Consider the following 15,354-nt stretch of genomic DNA (forward strand, 5'->3'; position numbering starts at 1 on the left):
CTTTTGACTTTTTGAAATGTATTTTTTTTATTTTTGCCTCTAAGCCTTCTGAACATGTTAGTTTTTCACTAAGACCAAAACCTCACAGGATATGGACAGTATGTACAGCTATCAATCGGCCAGCCGGCGGAAAACATTAAGACCGCAACAAAACTGGGAAAAAAAAAAAAAAAAAAACTTTCACAGAAACTAGATTCAGCTTTTGTCGTTGATCAGGAAATAACAAACGGAATAAATAAACTTGAGGAGTCAGCCCCCGTGTGGAGGTTCATCATCTGCTTCACTCTAAAACATCAAAAACAAAAGTGCCCTAATATGTAGCAACTAGCTAGGCTTTCAGCCCAACTACAATATGGCTTCTCAAAGTGAACTTGTACATTTATTTACAAGGTTTGGACACAGACAAAGAGCTGAAAGCGGCCAAGGTCATCCTATGCTGCTTTACATTGCACAGTGCAACAAATACACCCAAAATACACAAGTGTTACTGGATATCTGAGGAGTAAATAGGACCCAGCGGGGGTCAAACAGCATAGCGGGGGCATAGATACAACCTCTGCTGTCTGTAAGCGTGTCAGCAGCAGCTCATTCCTCCTGAATTAAAGCAGCACATCGACGCTTGTCTGAGGGTGCATGTATAAAAAGAAGTGGCCGAAGGACAGACTGAAAGGTATTTGTTGAACACGTGGACTTTTTGTGGTCAGATCTTCCAAAATTGAGCCAATGAAACGAGACATTTTGGATAAAACAGAGGAGACACAACAGAGAATTAAAAACCAAAGTATTGGAGATGGATGAGAGGAGTTCAATCGTAGCACAAGGATTTACACAAAGGTCGTTTCACACTGACAACCTCATAACTGACTAGGATCAAGTGCAGGATTGGATTCGATGAATTGATTTCTCTGAGATGGTAACTCACGGGTTTAGGCCCTTAAAAATTAACAATCAGGTTGCTTTGAGTATTTTCGACCCAAACTCTTCGAGGACAAATACAGAGGATTAGCTGATAGTCGCTGTCGATGGCTCCTGTATCTCTCTACAAAGAGCTTCCAGAATGTATAAGTCTGAACATGTGACCAAGAACAGAAGCTCAGACGTGTAACTCCCTCTACACGATAAAGCAGATCAAAACAAAACACCAACCACATGTTCAAGGAGTCTTATGGTCATTTCCATGATGGCTCTGACTTTCATGGCGGTGTCTCTGTCCTATGTCTGATGGAGTTGATTTAGAACATGTTGGACGGCAAGAATGCTCCTGAAATGTGTTGGGTATTGATTTTAAAGCCCAACGACTCTGAAAAGGAAAAGAGGCTTCAGCTGCATGCGTCTGTGATGTCATGTGGTAGTGTAGAGACAGTGTGTGGTGGCTTTCTACTGGCAAAACATAAACAATCCTGCTGAGTTTCAGTTCTCTTCGTACCTTTGGAATAAGTATGATGATTCTACATCCTCATAGAGTTAATATTTTGAAAGTCAAAAGAAATCCAAAACAACAAACTTCTATTTTTCCTCTGAGGGTTTAGTGTTCCCTGTTTTGCAGGACTTCTACCAAACAAGAACAATTTCTGGAGAAGATCATTCCGGCGTCAACAGCAGCTTCCGTAAGCTTCCCCCACTCGATGAGGAGCTCTCTATTTTTGTTCTGAAACTGGAAATCATCATCAATTCAGTTCTTTTGAGTGCAAAATTACATTAAAAAAAACGTCATCCCTTTAGAGACCAAGTGTCTAAAAGATTTCCTTTAGTGCGTTCAGGAAATCTAAACAGATTATTGTTTGGGGTTTCATATCAGACTCAAAGTTTCTGATATCAAACCTGCCAAATTAAGAAACATCTGAGCAGTTCATTTCAAATAATGCAAAGGCATAATCGAAGGCATACTGATGTCAAAACACTGCATGTATTCTTTCTTGGAAGTATTCATTTGAGGAAAAATGGTAAAAATCTACAACATTGGGTGTGAATTAGAAGTGGTCCTACCTTTAAAGAAAGCGTCAGGGTACTGAAGCAGCAACACCCATCTTCTCTCTGCTGCCACCTGGTGACAATTTCCTGTCATTACACGTGTCTAATTGTTTTATTTAGAAAAACAAGGGTCTCCAGGGAACATGGAGGCTCTCCTGCGTAGCGTTATGATTCATGCTGCAGAGTTACATAACGAAGGGAAAATCCAAGAAGACGTTTTTCTTTTTATACGCTTACTCGACTGCATTCCAAACCTCTTTCATCAACATGATTAAGATCATTACTATCAATTCAGTTTGAAATATCTCAATCAACAAGTACAACCGAATAGTATACACTACTTTAAAATGAGCCATTCGTTATGTTTGAAATGCAACGTCACACTCTGGTGACACCAGGTGGCAGTTACAGGTAACTTCATGCTGACAACGTCATCACCCAAGTTCATGCAGCGATAACAGGAAACTTTCTACAGGATCCCACTTAACCCAGTTGGTCATTGTTTTTAACCACATGGGTCACCCAGCATTGTGTCTGAAGATCGGCTGTTGAATAATCACTAATCGATAAGCAAACAAGATCATTTCAGCAAGATACAAAAACATAAAATCTTATGATACGTGTCCTCCTTGTAACATCAATCACGAGGGAAATGGACGGAGTCAAACATTATTTAGTTTCCAGCATGACTTTCAGCACAAAAAAAACATTTCAGGAAGTTCATTAATGACAAATCTACTGAGTGAGCAGTCGGCTTTACGTAATTAAAAACAAAAAACAAAACAAAAACAAGAACTTGCTGAAAGCTCAGATCCACAGCTCTGTTACAAAGCTGGAGTCTTTACAGATGTGAGTAGGTTCTGCTCTCTATGAAACGGAGAAGCAGAGGGAAAGTTGGATTGTTAAGAATCCTTGTCAAAAAAATGTGTGGGAGGAGATCAGAGTCCTGAACCCAATTTATTGATTTCAGTTTGAATTATAATCCTTTGCTCACTCAGTAGTTCACGGTCACTAACCACTTGTTTGTTCCAGCACAGCTCAGAGAGGAAAGAAAACATGGAGAAAAAACCCCCCCAGCTGCAGACACACTATGATCAACCTCCATCCAGCATGTTGACACACCAGGAAGTAAACACCAAGTGCTAATGCAGTTCTTTCTGTGTACAATACTCTCTTCTTGTTAGCACATTACCCCCAACACACACACACACACACACATAGAATATACAAACACACACACACATTTATAAACACAGGTACAAGCACACTGTCAGTGAAGTGCGGAGGAGGTTGTGTTCCCGTTGCCTCCATGACGCATCATTACAGCCTCTGTCTCTTAGTCTGTTTGTTCGTTTAGCCGGGGGAGTCCTGACTTCAGAGACTACCCCTTGCCCCCCTCCCTTATTGTGATCACCACAGCAACAGTCCCTCATACTCTGTTCGTTATATGTGGTCGCCATGGTAACCTGCTCCCTTGTTGGTTGCTATGAGGAGCAGAGCGATGGCTGTGCAGGAGGTCAGTGTTTGTCGCTCTGTTAGAAAAAAAACTAAAGTACCTAGAAACTGATTCTGCCTCAGCTAAAACCAGATGGCTGCATGAAGCTGAAGGATAAACTCAGACGTCAGCTCAACCGCTAAATGCTTCCAGAGAGTCCCTGAAATAAAAGAAGTGATGGGAAATAATACTTTCTATCTGAAACACACCGTCTGTTTTCACAGTTTGACCTGCTGTGTTTTGTGTTTGGATGAAAAATATACTTTAACAGCTGATTGATAGTTTTCAGATAAAATGTAATCTTATTAGTGCTTTCTAAGATAAACGCAACACTGATCTGTTCAATGGTCCTCATATACGAAGAGTGTTTTTTTTTTCTCCCATTGACCTTGAATGTCTCAGCTTGGCTCTGGATGAAAATACCCTCAGTCAACCATTACTGAGTGAGGTGTAACTGAAAAGGTTTAAAGGAGGATGTCGGCCTGCTAACCGTGACGCTTCATTCTCGTCTCCAGCATCAAACTTTTTAAAAAACGATTAAACTTGCTGCCTTACGGAGCCGCTTCCTGTTTGCTGCTCTGTTTTTGCAGCTCAAACTGCTGGTTGTTTTCACCTCCGTTCTTCTTGCTTGCCTCTTTAGTGCTGCCGCTGCTCTTGGATGAAGAGGATGTGACTTTTAAGCTTTTTGACGTCTTGGTACCGCGAGTCTTCTCCTTGTTGGCAACATCCTGAGGAAGCGTGGGGCTGGAGTGCGCCCTCTGCAGGCCACCATCATCAAACAGCCGTGACTCAAAAGCCGACAGGTCCTCGTCGCCACTCGACAACTTGGCTCGAAGCAGCATGGCATATGTACCATACCGAGTTTTCTGTAACAGTGGACAAAGACAGAAATAATGATGCAAACATCAGGATTAAATTGACTCTCGACCGAGGGGAAACCTCCAGTGTTCAAAAATGAAGCAGGATAGCCTAACAGTCGCATGACCCATGTGCAGAGGCAGCAGGCCTCATCGAAGCGGTCATTGGCTTTCAAATTGAACCTCGGCTCTTTGCTTCATGTCCTCCGCCTCTCTATCCTCCCAAAATGTCCTGTTCCTCTTCAGCTGTTCTATACAATAAAGGTAATAAATGTAAAAAGTAGCACTGTTACTGTCATTCATGAAGGACAGATATATTGAGGCAAAAGTTTCTTAGATACACTGTAAATGTGTCTCCCTGTAGTCACATTGATTACTGTAGCTTTTGAATGTCTAATTTAAAAAAATGTCTTGAAAAAAGCAGAATTACATATTTTTTTTATGTCTTAGTCTTAAATAATTACTCTCTTTTTGGTTTTAAATTAATTCATTTATGTAGATGATCATATAGTTATTTTATTTCTCTATATGCAGATGACACTAGACTTTATCTCTCTACATGTAAATGAAACTTGTGATAGTGCGTATCTTGATAGTGAGATGACTGAAGCGGAACTAACTGAGACGATTGCCTGGACTCTGTGCTCTGGCTCTGGACCGTTGAAAATCCAGACACACACAGAAAACAAGTGTCACACTTAAAAATCTTTTTATGATTTGTTTTTTCATCGAAAAAAGCCTTGAACGATCAAGCTTCTGATCCAGTGGAGGGATACTTCATGGATTAAATGAATGAAGTCATTTGATAGGGCTGTTAAGTTAACGTACACTTCTGTCCTAGATCATTCTAATTAGTTAAATTCTTCCTTGTTTATTTGTTATTTTGTTTGCTTCTGTTTTTATTTACATGTTTTAATTATAAAGAAAGACAGAAAGAATTCAATGTTTTTCAGGTCAGCACTGCTCTCATCTGCAAATGGATGCATTCAGAGATTTTCTTTTAAAAACAGTTTTAGTTTAGCCTTCAAAGAAATCATCATTCAACAACAACAACAACCAGATATGAGGGAAAGAACATCATGTGAAAATGAGGACAATGGTCAGCAGGAAAAGAAAGTCTGCATTGGATATTTTGCTTAACTGAGCACTGTGTTCCTGACACTGTGTGTGTGTGTGTGTGTGTGTGTGTGTGTGTGTGTGTGTGTGTTACTCTGCCTCTGGTTTGACACCCGGGTGACTGATTTCAGTGACAGTTTGTGATGAAGAAATAAGCCAGAAAGAGCTGCACAGAAACTTCCGTCTGCCAGTCAGCAGATTCAGATTTTAGAAGGGTTTGACTGCATGTTCCACATCAGCTGCTCTCAGAAGGAAATGAAAATGTGTGACTTCTAAAGGTTTTAGCATTGAGGTGAACACCTGGAATATGCAAATTAATTAATGGTGGCCTATTCCCCACCTAATTTAGCCCTGCTGAGAACAGGCTGTTTCTGTGTCTATAGCTTTAAATGCAAATGAGCTGTGTCTGACCACGCCCCTCTCTGGAAGGGCCTGGGTGACTCAGGCTTTTATCACTTGATTGCTTACGATGAAAAGGTAGACTCAGAAGCCAGAACAAACACCTAGCTGAGGGTGTGTCAAACCACCTGTGGGAGGAGTAATTAATCAATCAATCAATCAATCTTTGTATAGCGTTGATTCATAACGGGTGTTATCTCAAGACACTTTACAAAAAGCAGGTTAAGGACCTTACTCTTTCTCTGTTAACATTGACAAAAGAGTAGGTAACAAGACCATGCTCATCGTTATGTTGACGAAAAGCAGGTAGAGGACCTTTGGTTACTGCCCTTTGTTCTGTCATTAAGGGAAAATCTGCAAACACTATTTTAGCAAACTTTTTCTGAAAAGCGAAGCAGGGAAAAAATGGAGAGGATGGGCTTTTCTCAAAATTGGGGCTTATTTAGACACATATGAGAAATAGAAAAACATGGTGAAGTGTATTTTGCATAATTTGACCTTTAAAGGAGCCTATGAAAATATTCCATTACAAGTAAAAACCTTGCATTAAAAATCTTAAACCACACTCGCTGTGTACATACTGTATAACTTGCAGAATGTATTTACAGTAGAAAGTAAATGTATTGATCTCGCAATGAAATGGTCACTGTCACACAGCATATGGTTAAGCTTATGCTAATTTAAACAATCAATAAACACCTATTTGGTTTTATCCTAAATGGGAAGGATCTGAAAAACTGTAATCTGTATAATAAACCAAGCTGTCAGACAAATATAGTTGACCATTTCGGCAAAAAATGGTCCAGAAGCATTAAGGTGGATAAAACTCTTGTATTAGAATAGTATATTAATATTTAACCATGGAAAACAATGGGAACACACAAACTGAATACTTAAGAAAAACAAATGTTCAAATATCGGGTTTTATCATGCTTCTTACTATAGCTAGAAAATGATCATGAAGTCTGCCAAAGTGTAAAAACATAAAACTGAATGAGGCCTCCTTCAGACTAGATTGGCGTCTTCAGGGGACGTGTTTTGGTTTTATGTGGATGGTCGTAGTAATTTTAACGCACATATGGCTCCTTTTCACCCCTACACCACGAATAATCACAGCCACAATGAGCTCCTGCTTTTCCTTCTGCTGCATTTTAACAGCTCAGTGAACAAATTGACTTTCGTGTGAAAAAGAGGGAAGTGAAAACTGTTTTTTTTTTTTTTAAACCTGACAGACGGAAACATGCTAACACTACCATACAGGCCAGTTTTCGAACCAACATGGCAACAGAAACAATTAAAGCTCATCAGGGAAGCAGGACCCTGTAAGAGCTAATCAGATGAGCTGTTGTTATATCAGCTACAGGAAGCCACTGCTCTATATTTATCTACATGTAGAGGCTGTTAGCTCTCGTTGCTCTTTTGTCTGTCCTGCAGAACATTAATGCTTGTTACAGACCAGATCGGTAAGATTTTCTGTCGATAAAAGTCTGCTCTGGTTAGAGAACAGCACAACAAAAAATCTTCCAGTTCTGTTCATCCAGTCTGAATTGGTCTTAAGAGGCATTTTTTCCTTTGTGTGTACTGTAGAGAAACACCTCACCTCAAACTCCAGGTATTCCTGTCGGAGTTTGTGCTCCTCCAGCTCGCGACCTTTCACCTTACGGTCAGGTGTGGAAGCTGAAAGATCAGCCAGCTCGGAAGAAACTGCCCTGAATCGGTTCTCGTGAGATTTGACCTGCTCCTCCTGATGGGAGAGAAGATGTATGTATAGGGAAACACATTAGTAATACGTGATTACTGTTGAGGACTAGAAGATAACTCGGAAAACTGGTTCTGTACGTAAGTCAGAATTCAAACCTGGGATAGTTTGGTGTTGGACCCTGGCAGCAGAGGACGACTGAATCTCTTCTGTGAGCCAATAGCAGCCGGGAATGGTGGAGCAGAAAACATTGCTGCGACTACATTGATGCGTGTGATCCACGACTGCATCTGTTCTGGATTCCTACAGGAAAGGTGAGAACAACAATACTTAAACCCTTCTGTCCACCCTCTAATATTCTCAGTAATATGACATGTCTTTTTATATTTCTCCCTTTATTGATGCATTTGTTCTTACCAAGTTACCGTAATGGTTGTTTACTTGGAAATGCCAAATATGAAAGATTTTTCAGTACACCTTAAAAGACACATATGGCTTTTTACAGTAGCTGTATGTATATAATTACAGGAGTATGTTAGTGTTTCAGTGAAAGGTATCGATTAAACATTCTGAGCAAAGAAAGTTTTTGGTAATATTACTAAAAGTAAAAGACAGATGGAGAGATAGAGGAGAGTGAAGGTGATCCTTACGGAGCCTGAAACAGGAAGACTCTCCAGTCTGCTGTTCTCAAGTAGAAGACGTTGGGTCTCTTGCTGTAATCAGCGGCTCTCATGGCCAAAGAGTGATGGATGGATACAGCGTTTTTCACGTCCTCTTCCGTCAGCTCTCGCTCTGCACGATACTCATCCTGTCAGCCAAGGCAGAGAAGCTACTTTCTTAATATTTACAAGATATGAAGTTACCTTTTAAATCTTAAAAAAATATCAGCATTTTAGTATAGAAGTGTCATAATATACTAGCATATGCATGAAACAGAGGGACTTCTGGGAAATGTAGTCCACGTTTACCTTTTGCAGGTAAAGCACCATGCCCTTCAACATGGCGTAGAAAGACTTCCATCCCCTCTTACCCCGTGGAGCTGGATGAAACAAAGCATCATGGGATATTTTTACATCACACGTTCAACTGTCCTTATTTTAAAAAAAAAAAACATTTATAAACTTCCTGCCTCATTATGGCTTTCATGACATCATAAAGTAAGCACTCTATCCTGATAGTTTTGTGGAATAACACAAACATTAATCCTCTTGATATTTGATCTGTGTGTGACGCCTCAGAAACGTAGCTTTAATATTCCACATATAAATGAAAACGTTGTTGTTGTCTGCATAATAATATTTGCAGTTTCTATGATTGTTATTTTTTACATATAGAATTGTTAGAATTTTTTTTTTAAAGTTTCAATGTTAAAAACAATATCAATAATGTAGTCTTTTCATATGTTCTATATTCAAAGTAAATAACACCCACACTCCCTGATTTCACCTTTAGCACATTTGTGTTTACAGTTTTTTATTCTATTATATACACTTTTTTTAATCTAATTTTGTTACTTCATAAAATACTTACTATGTTTCTTTAGTCCTTTAAGATTGACCTTAGTACTTAGTACTTGACAGTAAAACTATTCTTATTCTGATCTGAAGGGTAACAAAGTCAGTGATTCGCTTCAAACATCAGCAGCAAATACAACACTTACATGCCTTTTTAAAGCTCAATATTAAATAAATAAAGAAGTAGTTTTAATGCCTGTACACAGATTAAAAAGTAGAGACATACTTCTCTTTCCATCAGGATCAGCGTGGACTTTTCGAATTAGAAATCCGCTCTTGTAGAGCTCGCCATCGGCCTGCTGAGCGACGCCCACCAGCGGGTTTCCTCCAGTCCCCAGTCGTTTCATGGTATGGGAGGCGGAGTCTGTTCGAACGTCAGTCAGCTCAGACATGGACTTCCTCAGCTCCTCCTCGTCACTTTAAAAGAAGAATATTAAAAGTAGTTCAATGTTCTAATTTCATCATTTCTATACTTACACTTTCTCTTTAGTGTAAAAACAGGATTTTAACAGTTCAAGCTCGAGGTGAACCACAGTGCAACTAATGATTGTTGTCATTTCATTCGTTGCATAAGTCAATTGATTGTTTGGTGCATTGTGAAAATGCCACCAGACTGATTCAAAGATTAATAAACAAATCTTCAAAATGCTGTTTTTGTCCAACCAACAATCAAAACCTTGAAATGATTATAAACACAGCTTTTTAAAATATTTCAAAGAAAAGGCTTCAAATGTTAAATCTGAGAAGCTGTAACTTTGAGTTCTTAGAAAAGCACTATAAAAGCCTAATGTATTAATAATAACGTTTTTATAGAACATTAAAAAATAGATATAACACAATAAATAATGATTAGCACCAGTAATAAAATTAGACAGTTTACAATATGTCTATTAGATAAGATAATATTATTATCATATACTTACATATTTCCTACTTCTCTAATTACCTCATGTATTACATTAATATCTCATTTTATCATGTCTAAGTTTTAATTCCATCTCAGCCAGTCTCATCACATCAACTAGTCCTTCATAACCTCTGAGTTACATTCCACCTTCTCTCTGTGGCGTCATCAGAACACTTGAACCAAATAGCTTCAGGATGTAACGATTATCTGACAGAAGAGGAAAAAAAGTCTACATAAAGGAAAATAGATGCCAGATGCATATATGCCTGTACGTGTGTTTGTGTGTCCACGGTTAAGCATGGGCGTCAGGATGCTGACCTGTAATTACAGCGAGGAAGGAAAGTAGAGAGCGGTCACCATGGCAACAGAGGCTTAAATAAGAGAGTCAGGGCAGCAGGGACACACTCACACAAATGCGCAGACCGAGCTTAAACACACACTTCAGATGTTTGTACATGCTGCGTGTTAAACCAGCAGAAGCCAGTTATCACCCGTACAGGAGAATGAAACTTACATAGTCCACTGGAGCTTCTCGTTCTTGATTGAGCTGTACAGCGTCTGAACACACACACACACACACACACACACACACACACACACACACACACACACACACACACACACACACACACACACACACACACACACACACACACACACACACACACACACACACACACACACACACACACACACACACACACACACACACACACACACACACACACAAAGAAGATATATGTGAGTTAGTTATACATTTGCATGTGTGTGTGTAGGTATATGTATGTTGGTATCTGAATTTTTGGATTCTTGGCTTGTCGCTTTGATTTTCCTGGAGTCCATATTTTTAATTAAATAAAAACAAACATCAGAGCAGCTGAGCAATCATCGGTAGGTTTCATGGATTCTTTGAAGATGTTCTTTTAGAAGGAGGAAGCTGATGGGAGGGTAGTTTTCTTCTTTGCAAAAGCTGAGTAGAATAAATGTTTATGATCCTGTTTTTATTGTTTACAGTTTTTTAATTAAAGAATTAAAAGCTACTCTCATTTACAAATCACAATCTTATCATAGTTCACTTTCTAAAATAATTCCCTTGATCAAGAGTTGCTGACTTAAGTCCTATACTATCACATTATTTGGAAATATCAGAGGAAATGTTTAATTTTTTTTAATTAGTTGAGTTGGATGATGGGAGTCTGAAGGCACGTTGAGAAAGGGCCTCGCAATTTTTTAAAACATAAGCAAACCATTATGAAAATTGTACTTTGCTATTCATCGATCACCGTTAAAAGCCTCATATCTGCTCAACAATTCTAATCTTTAATTTTAGTTTCACAGCTGCAGAGAGCCGTAAACAGCGTTTAAAGAAAGGAAAGGCGAAGAACTGTGTAAAGATGACACTGAAGCAACATGGAGACACTTTTCTGAAGACAGTTCCTGCTGTACAGTAAAGGTGTTGTATAGTTTCTTCAACGCTTACATACATGAAGCACAACACTTTCTGCAGAAATGATTCACACCACAAAGTTAAAAGTATAATATAGTAAGAAAAAACTAAAGACGACAAAATCAGATTATAAGACGAGTAATGCACATTTAGTGAGACTTCCTTTCCCCCTACTTTAGACTTTTTTTGAAGTTTAAGAAAGTTAGTTAAATTCACGGTAACAAGACAGTGAAAAACATGAAAATAGTTGTGAAAATGGTTTTGAAAACAAAGTGATGATTCATGGAACAAATGGAAATGAACATTTTTTGTTTTTTTAAATGATACAGTAGAGTAGGCTATAGGTACTGGTAATTCAAAAGGCCACTTCCCTCCCACCTCTGTAAAACAAAATCAACCTTTCTAAAGAGACTTTTTAATGAGCTCAGTGCATTTCCAGTGCAGGTCCGAGGTCTAAAAGAGCCTTTTTTCCAGCTCCTAGGGAACAACTTTTCCAAAAAGTATTGGGTCTTAGTGTGGTCTTTGCAGCTCTGATATGTGTTATATATGGTGTCATAATAACCTTCTTGTTGGAAACAAAGACCACTGTAGCCTGGAGGAACCATGGAGTTGTTTAAAAAGGCTGCTAGGAACCAAATGTCCCAGCTTTTTCAGATGGATACACTTTAGAGACTCACTTTTTTGTGATGGGCAATTCTTTTGAAAACCATTTTGTTTTTTTCGGATGGTAACTATACTGTACTGACACCATCTACCAAACTGTTTGTCATCGACACACAATAGCCAAATATAACTTAAGCTTAACTTAAACTATCCTAAGTGTGTCTGTTTGCCTGAGAAAGCTTTTTTTCTCTGACCAGTTTAATAAAACCTTCATTTCTTTTAGTACTTAATTTGTTCTGTCTAGTTTCACCCTGCTCATGTGATCTGCAAGTCCTATGTCAATACATTTAAATACATATCTAGTGTCACATCCTCTCTTAAAGCCAAAGTGAGCCTTTCCAGGTATACCTTCTTCTTGCGGCTCTGTGGGTGCTGCAGTCTGTCCTGGGTTTTTCCCAGCAGGTCTGGGAAGGCCAGTGGTTTGAGGGAGCGAGAGCGGGGGGCTCTGGGATACCTGAAGGGGTCGGTCTCTCTTGAGTCCCGCCCAATCTTGACCGAGCAGAGCGAACGTGACCGCATGCGGCCGGTTGAGTGGATGCTGTTCACGCCAATCATTGTGGGGAGTTAAGTGTTCAAAACAAAAGAAAAATCCAGAAAGAGAAAAGACTCCAGATGAAGAGAAAATGTCTCTTCATGTAAGGAAAAAGATGGCCTTAGCGGTGGTCCAAAACTATATCTTCCTTTTAAAGATAGATAAATGCAGAAAAAAAAATCAACAAACTTGTTGACACTGTATGACCTCCAGATGACCTCCAAATACTTAAAATATATTCATGAAAGTCTGAAGCTAGTTTACAGAGGTTTCCTTCTTTGACCAGCAGCCAAATTGAAATGTTGAGGATTATTTTCAGTCCAATTTTATCAGCTTAAAATAAAACCGATGTTTCCAAAGCAGATAAAAATACGTTTCAAACAACTAAAATTGTTCAAAATCCATGAAGTTTGGGTGTCTGAAAGAGGAGCGTGGAGTGACGGCTCCTCCTGAGAAGACTAACTTGCTCTTCTTCAGCCTAAATTGATTGTCCTCACTGGAGCCCAGCCTACTGCATTATGGATCTAACTCTATTCATTATGCATAAAAACACAGAGGCTTTTCATCTGGCTCATAATCCTGCAGGCTGACAGTTGGCTGCTCCCTCAGGTGTTTGAAGGCAAAACGAGGAAGAAGAAGAAAAAAAAAAAAAAGAAGAAGAAGATGCTGCCAACTAACAGAGCTGGAAAACACTCTGGACTCAATCTGTTGCAAAATTAATGAGTTCAAGTCCTTCAAAGAATTTTGATATGGAAAAAGTCATCATAAGTAGCAATTTCATTAAAATGAAACCAAATAAAAAGGAGTTTAAATGATTATTTCAAATCCTGAACATCCAAAAACATGAATATTGACTGAAATACACAGTTTAAATCAAATCAAATAAGCTAAGTTTAAGTTATTGTCAAATGTTTTAATTTTTGTGTCAAAGTAGTCAGCTTCCGCCGTACCTATGATTTAACAACTCATCATATCAATAAAAATACACAGCAAACTGTCTGAATGTAAGAGCTGTGACGCGTAATATATCGGCTCATGCTCCTTTAGCAAACAGCCCAAAGATTCAATCACAAAAAAAATCCAAACCACAAATCTGATCTTCTTCTTGTCCGGATTTTCCAAAATCTAAGAGTCTGATCTCGGAGCGGCTGTTGAATGCAGCCTCCTGCTGCGTTGGTGTTGGTGGAGGAGAATCCTTGGACTGCAAATAAAGCTGTGTGACGGAGGAGGCGCATCACCAGCACCAGCAGCTGCTCTCACATCCAAAACATTCACCAAAAAAAGAAAAGAAAGCACGAAGGCTGGGGCGAGCTAGCACACCCACACATGCAGACAGAGAGAGAGGAACCCAAAAACTGACGTCAGCTTCCTCCTGAGACACCACAACCAGCCCTGGCTGAAGATGGAGGAGTGATGGAGGAGTGATGCAGGGATGCACAGAGAAATATGGGATGGGGTTTAAGGAAAAAGAGGGGGAAGAGCTGATAGGTGAAGAGAAAAAATGAGAGTTTCTCCTGTTGCACTCTGGGAAAAAAAGACAAAAAAAAAGACAATATTCCTCCTTCCTCCTCTTCAGATGTTAGTATCTCCTCAAACTTCTCCAATCTTCGTCTTCTTCTCTTCTCCTCCTTTGCTTGTTGCTGTTCCTCCGTCAGGTGAGCTCACTCCGCCTCCTCCTCTTTTTCTTCTTCTTCTTCCTCTTCCTCCTCCTCCTCTCTGCTCAGACCCTGAACTGTTGAGGAGTGTTGCTCGCTCTCCCTTCTGACTCTCCCGATTCTCTCCCTCTCTTTTTTCCCTCGCTCACTCAATGCGCATTTTCTCTCAGCAGCAGCCAATGAGTGCACAGCTACAGGAGCTTTAGCCCGCCTCCCTGCTCTGCTAGGAACTGCCAATCATGAAAGACTCGGAGAGCTGAATGTAAATGCGGCTGAGAGACGATAAGCAGAACAAAGACCGAAAATGCTAAAAACAAGATACTGATGATGACTCAGTGACCATTTCTCTACACACACACCATATAGGAGATAGGCATATACATTTATATACACATAAATGCATATACATTTCTGTATATATACACCTATACACACATACACATCTATTTTAATTTCATTTACACACACTCGCACCCAAACGCATAATCTGTAGTAAACAGACTATATGAGCTGCAGATTTGAAGAACAGTCACAACATTATGTGTAGAATTTGATGCTTCTGTGACAGTAGCTTCTCACACTAAGGACACTTTACATGTTATTTTGTTATTCAAGACAACGTGTCAACTGTATTTACAAAAGGCGTACTAACTCATATTGGAGACTGTATCAGCTTTAGGCCACCTTACATACATGTATACATGATCACTGTTTATGCGCTACCTTTTTATTGATAAATAGGTCTTCCTCATAAAGTAGAACACCCTGCTTTGTAATGCATCTTAAGGAGACATGAAGGTACTTGGTCTCTTGTATATTTTACATATAATGTCTAGCATTAAATACATTCGAGGATTGTGTCGTCGAGCAGCATTAAAACAAATTCGTCAGAGATGAAAAAGACCGACATCCTCATCCCGCTCTGATAAGGACAACAGAGGTGAAGTGTTTGTTATCGTCACACAGTTGACTAATGGATTGATTGATTTAGTCGTGGATTAGGATCAGTACTGACTGGCGTGATCGCAGCCAGATACCTGATACCGCATTATAAACTGTCTCGGAGTCTCGGTGTTGATGTCAAAACAGCTCGACCACG

The 15,354-nt window shown here is 39.4% G+C and overlaps 1 protein-coding gene across 1 annotated transcript in view; it reads right to left on the bottom strand.

The window, feature by feature from the left end:
* Window position 1: 1 nt before the first annotated feature.
* psda (pleckstrin and Sec7 domain containing a) overlaps window positions 2–15,354 on the bottom strand; it is a 44,438-nt gene continuing 29,085 nt past the window's right edge. The window contains exons 12-18 of the mRNA XM_079362144.1: window positions 10,473–10,516; window positions 9,278–9,468; window positions 8,506–8,576; window positions 8,188–8,345; window positions 7,696–7,840; window positions 7,439–7,582; window positions 2–4,332 (exon numbers count right to left, since the gene is read on the bottom strand). Of these exons, the coding sequence (XP_079218270.1) occupies window positions 4,018–4,332; window positions 7,439–7,582; window positions 7,696–7,840; window positions 8,188–8,345; window positions 8,506–8,576; window positions 9,278–9,468; window positions 10,473–10,516 (1,068 nt within the window). The 3' untranslated portion in view covers window positions 2–4,017. The remainder of the gene's footprint in view (window positions 4,333–7,438; window positions 7,583–7,695; window positions 7,841–8,187; window positions 8,346–8,505; window positions 8,577–9,277; window positions 9,469–10,472; window positions 10,517–15,354) is intronic.

The sequence above is a fragment of the Symphodus melops genome (genome assembly GCF_947650265.1).
Source record: "Symphodus melops genome assembly, chromosome: 15".
Classification (NCBI taxonomy): Eukaryota; Metazoa; Chordata; class Actinopteri; order Labriformes; family Labridae; genus Symphodus; species Symphodus melops.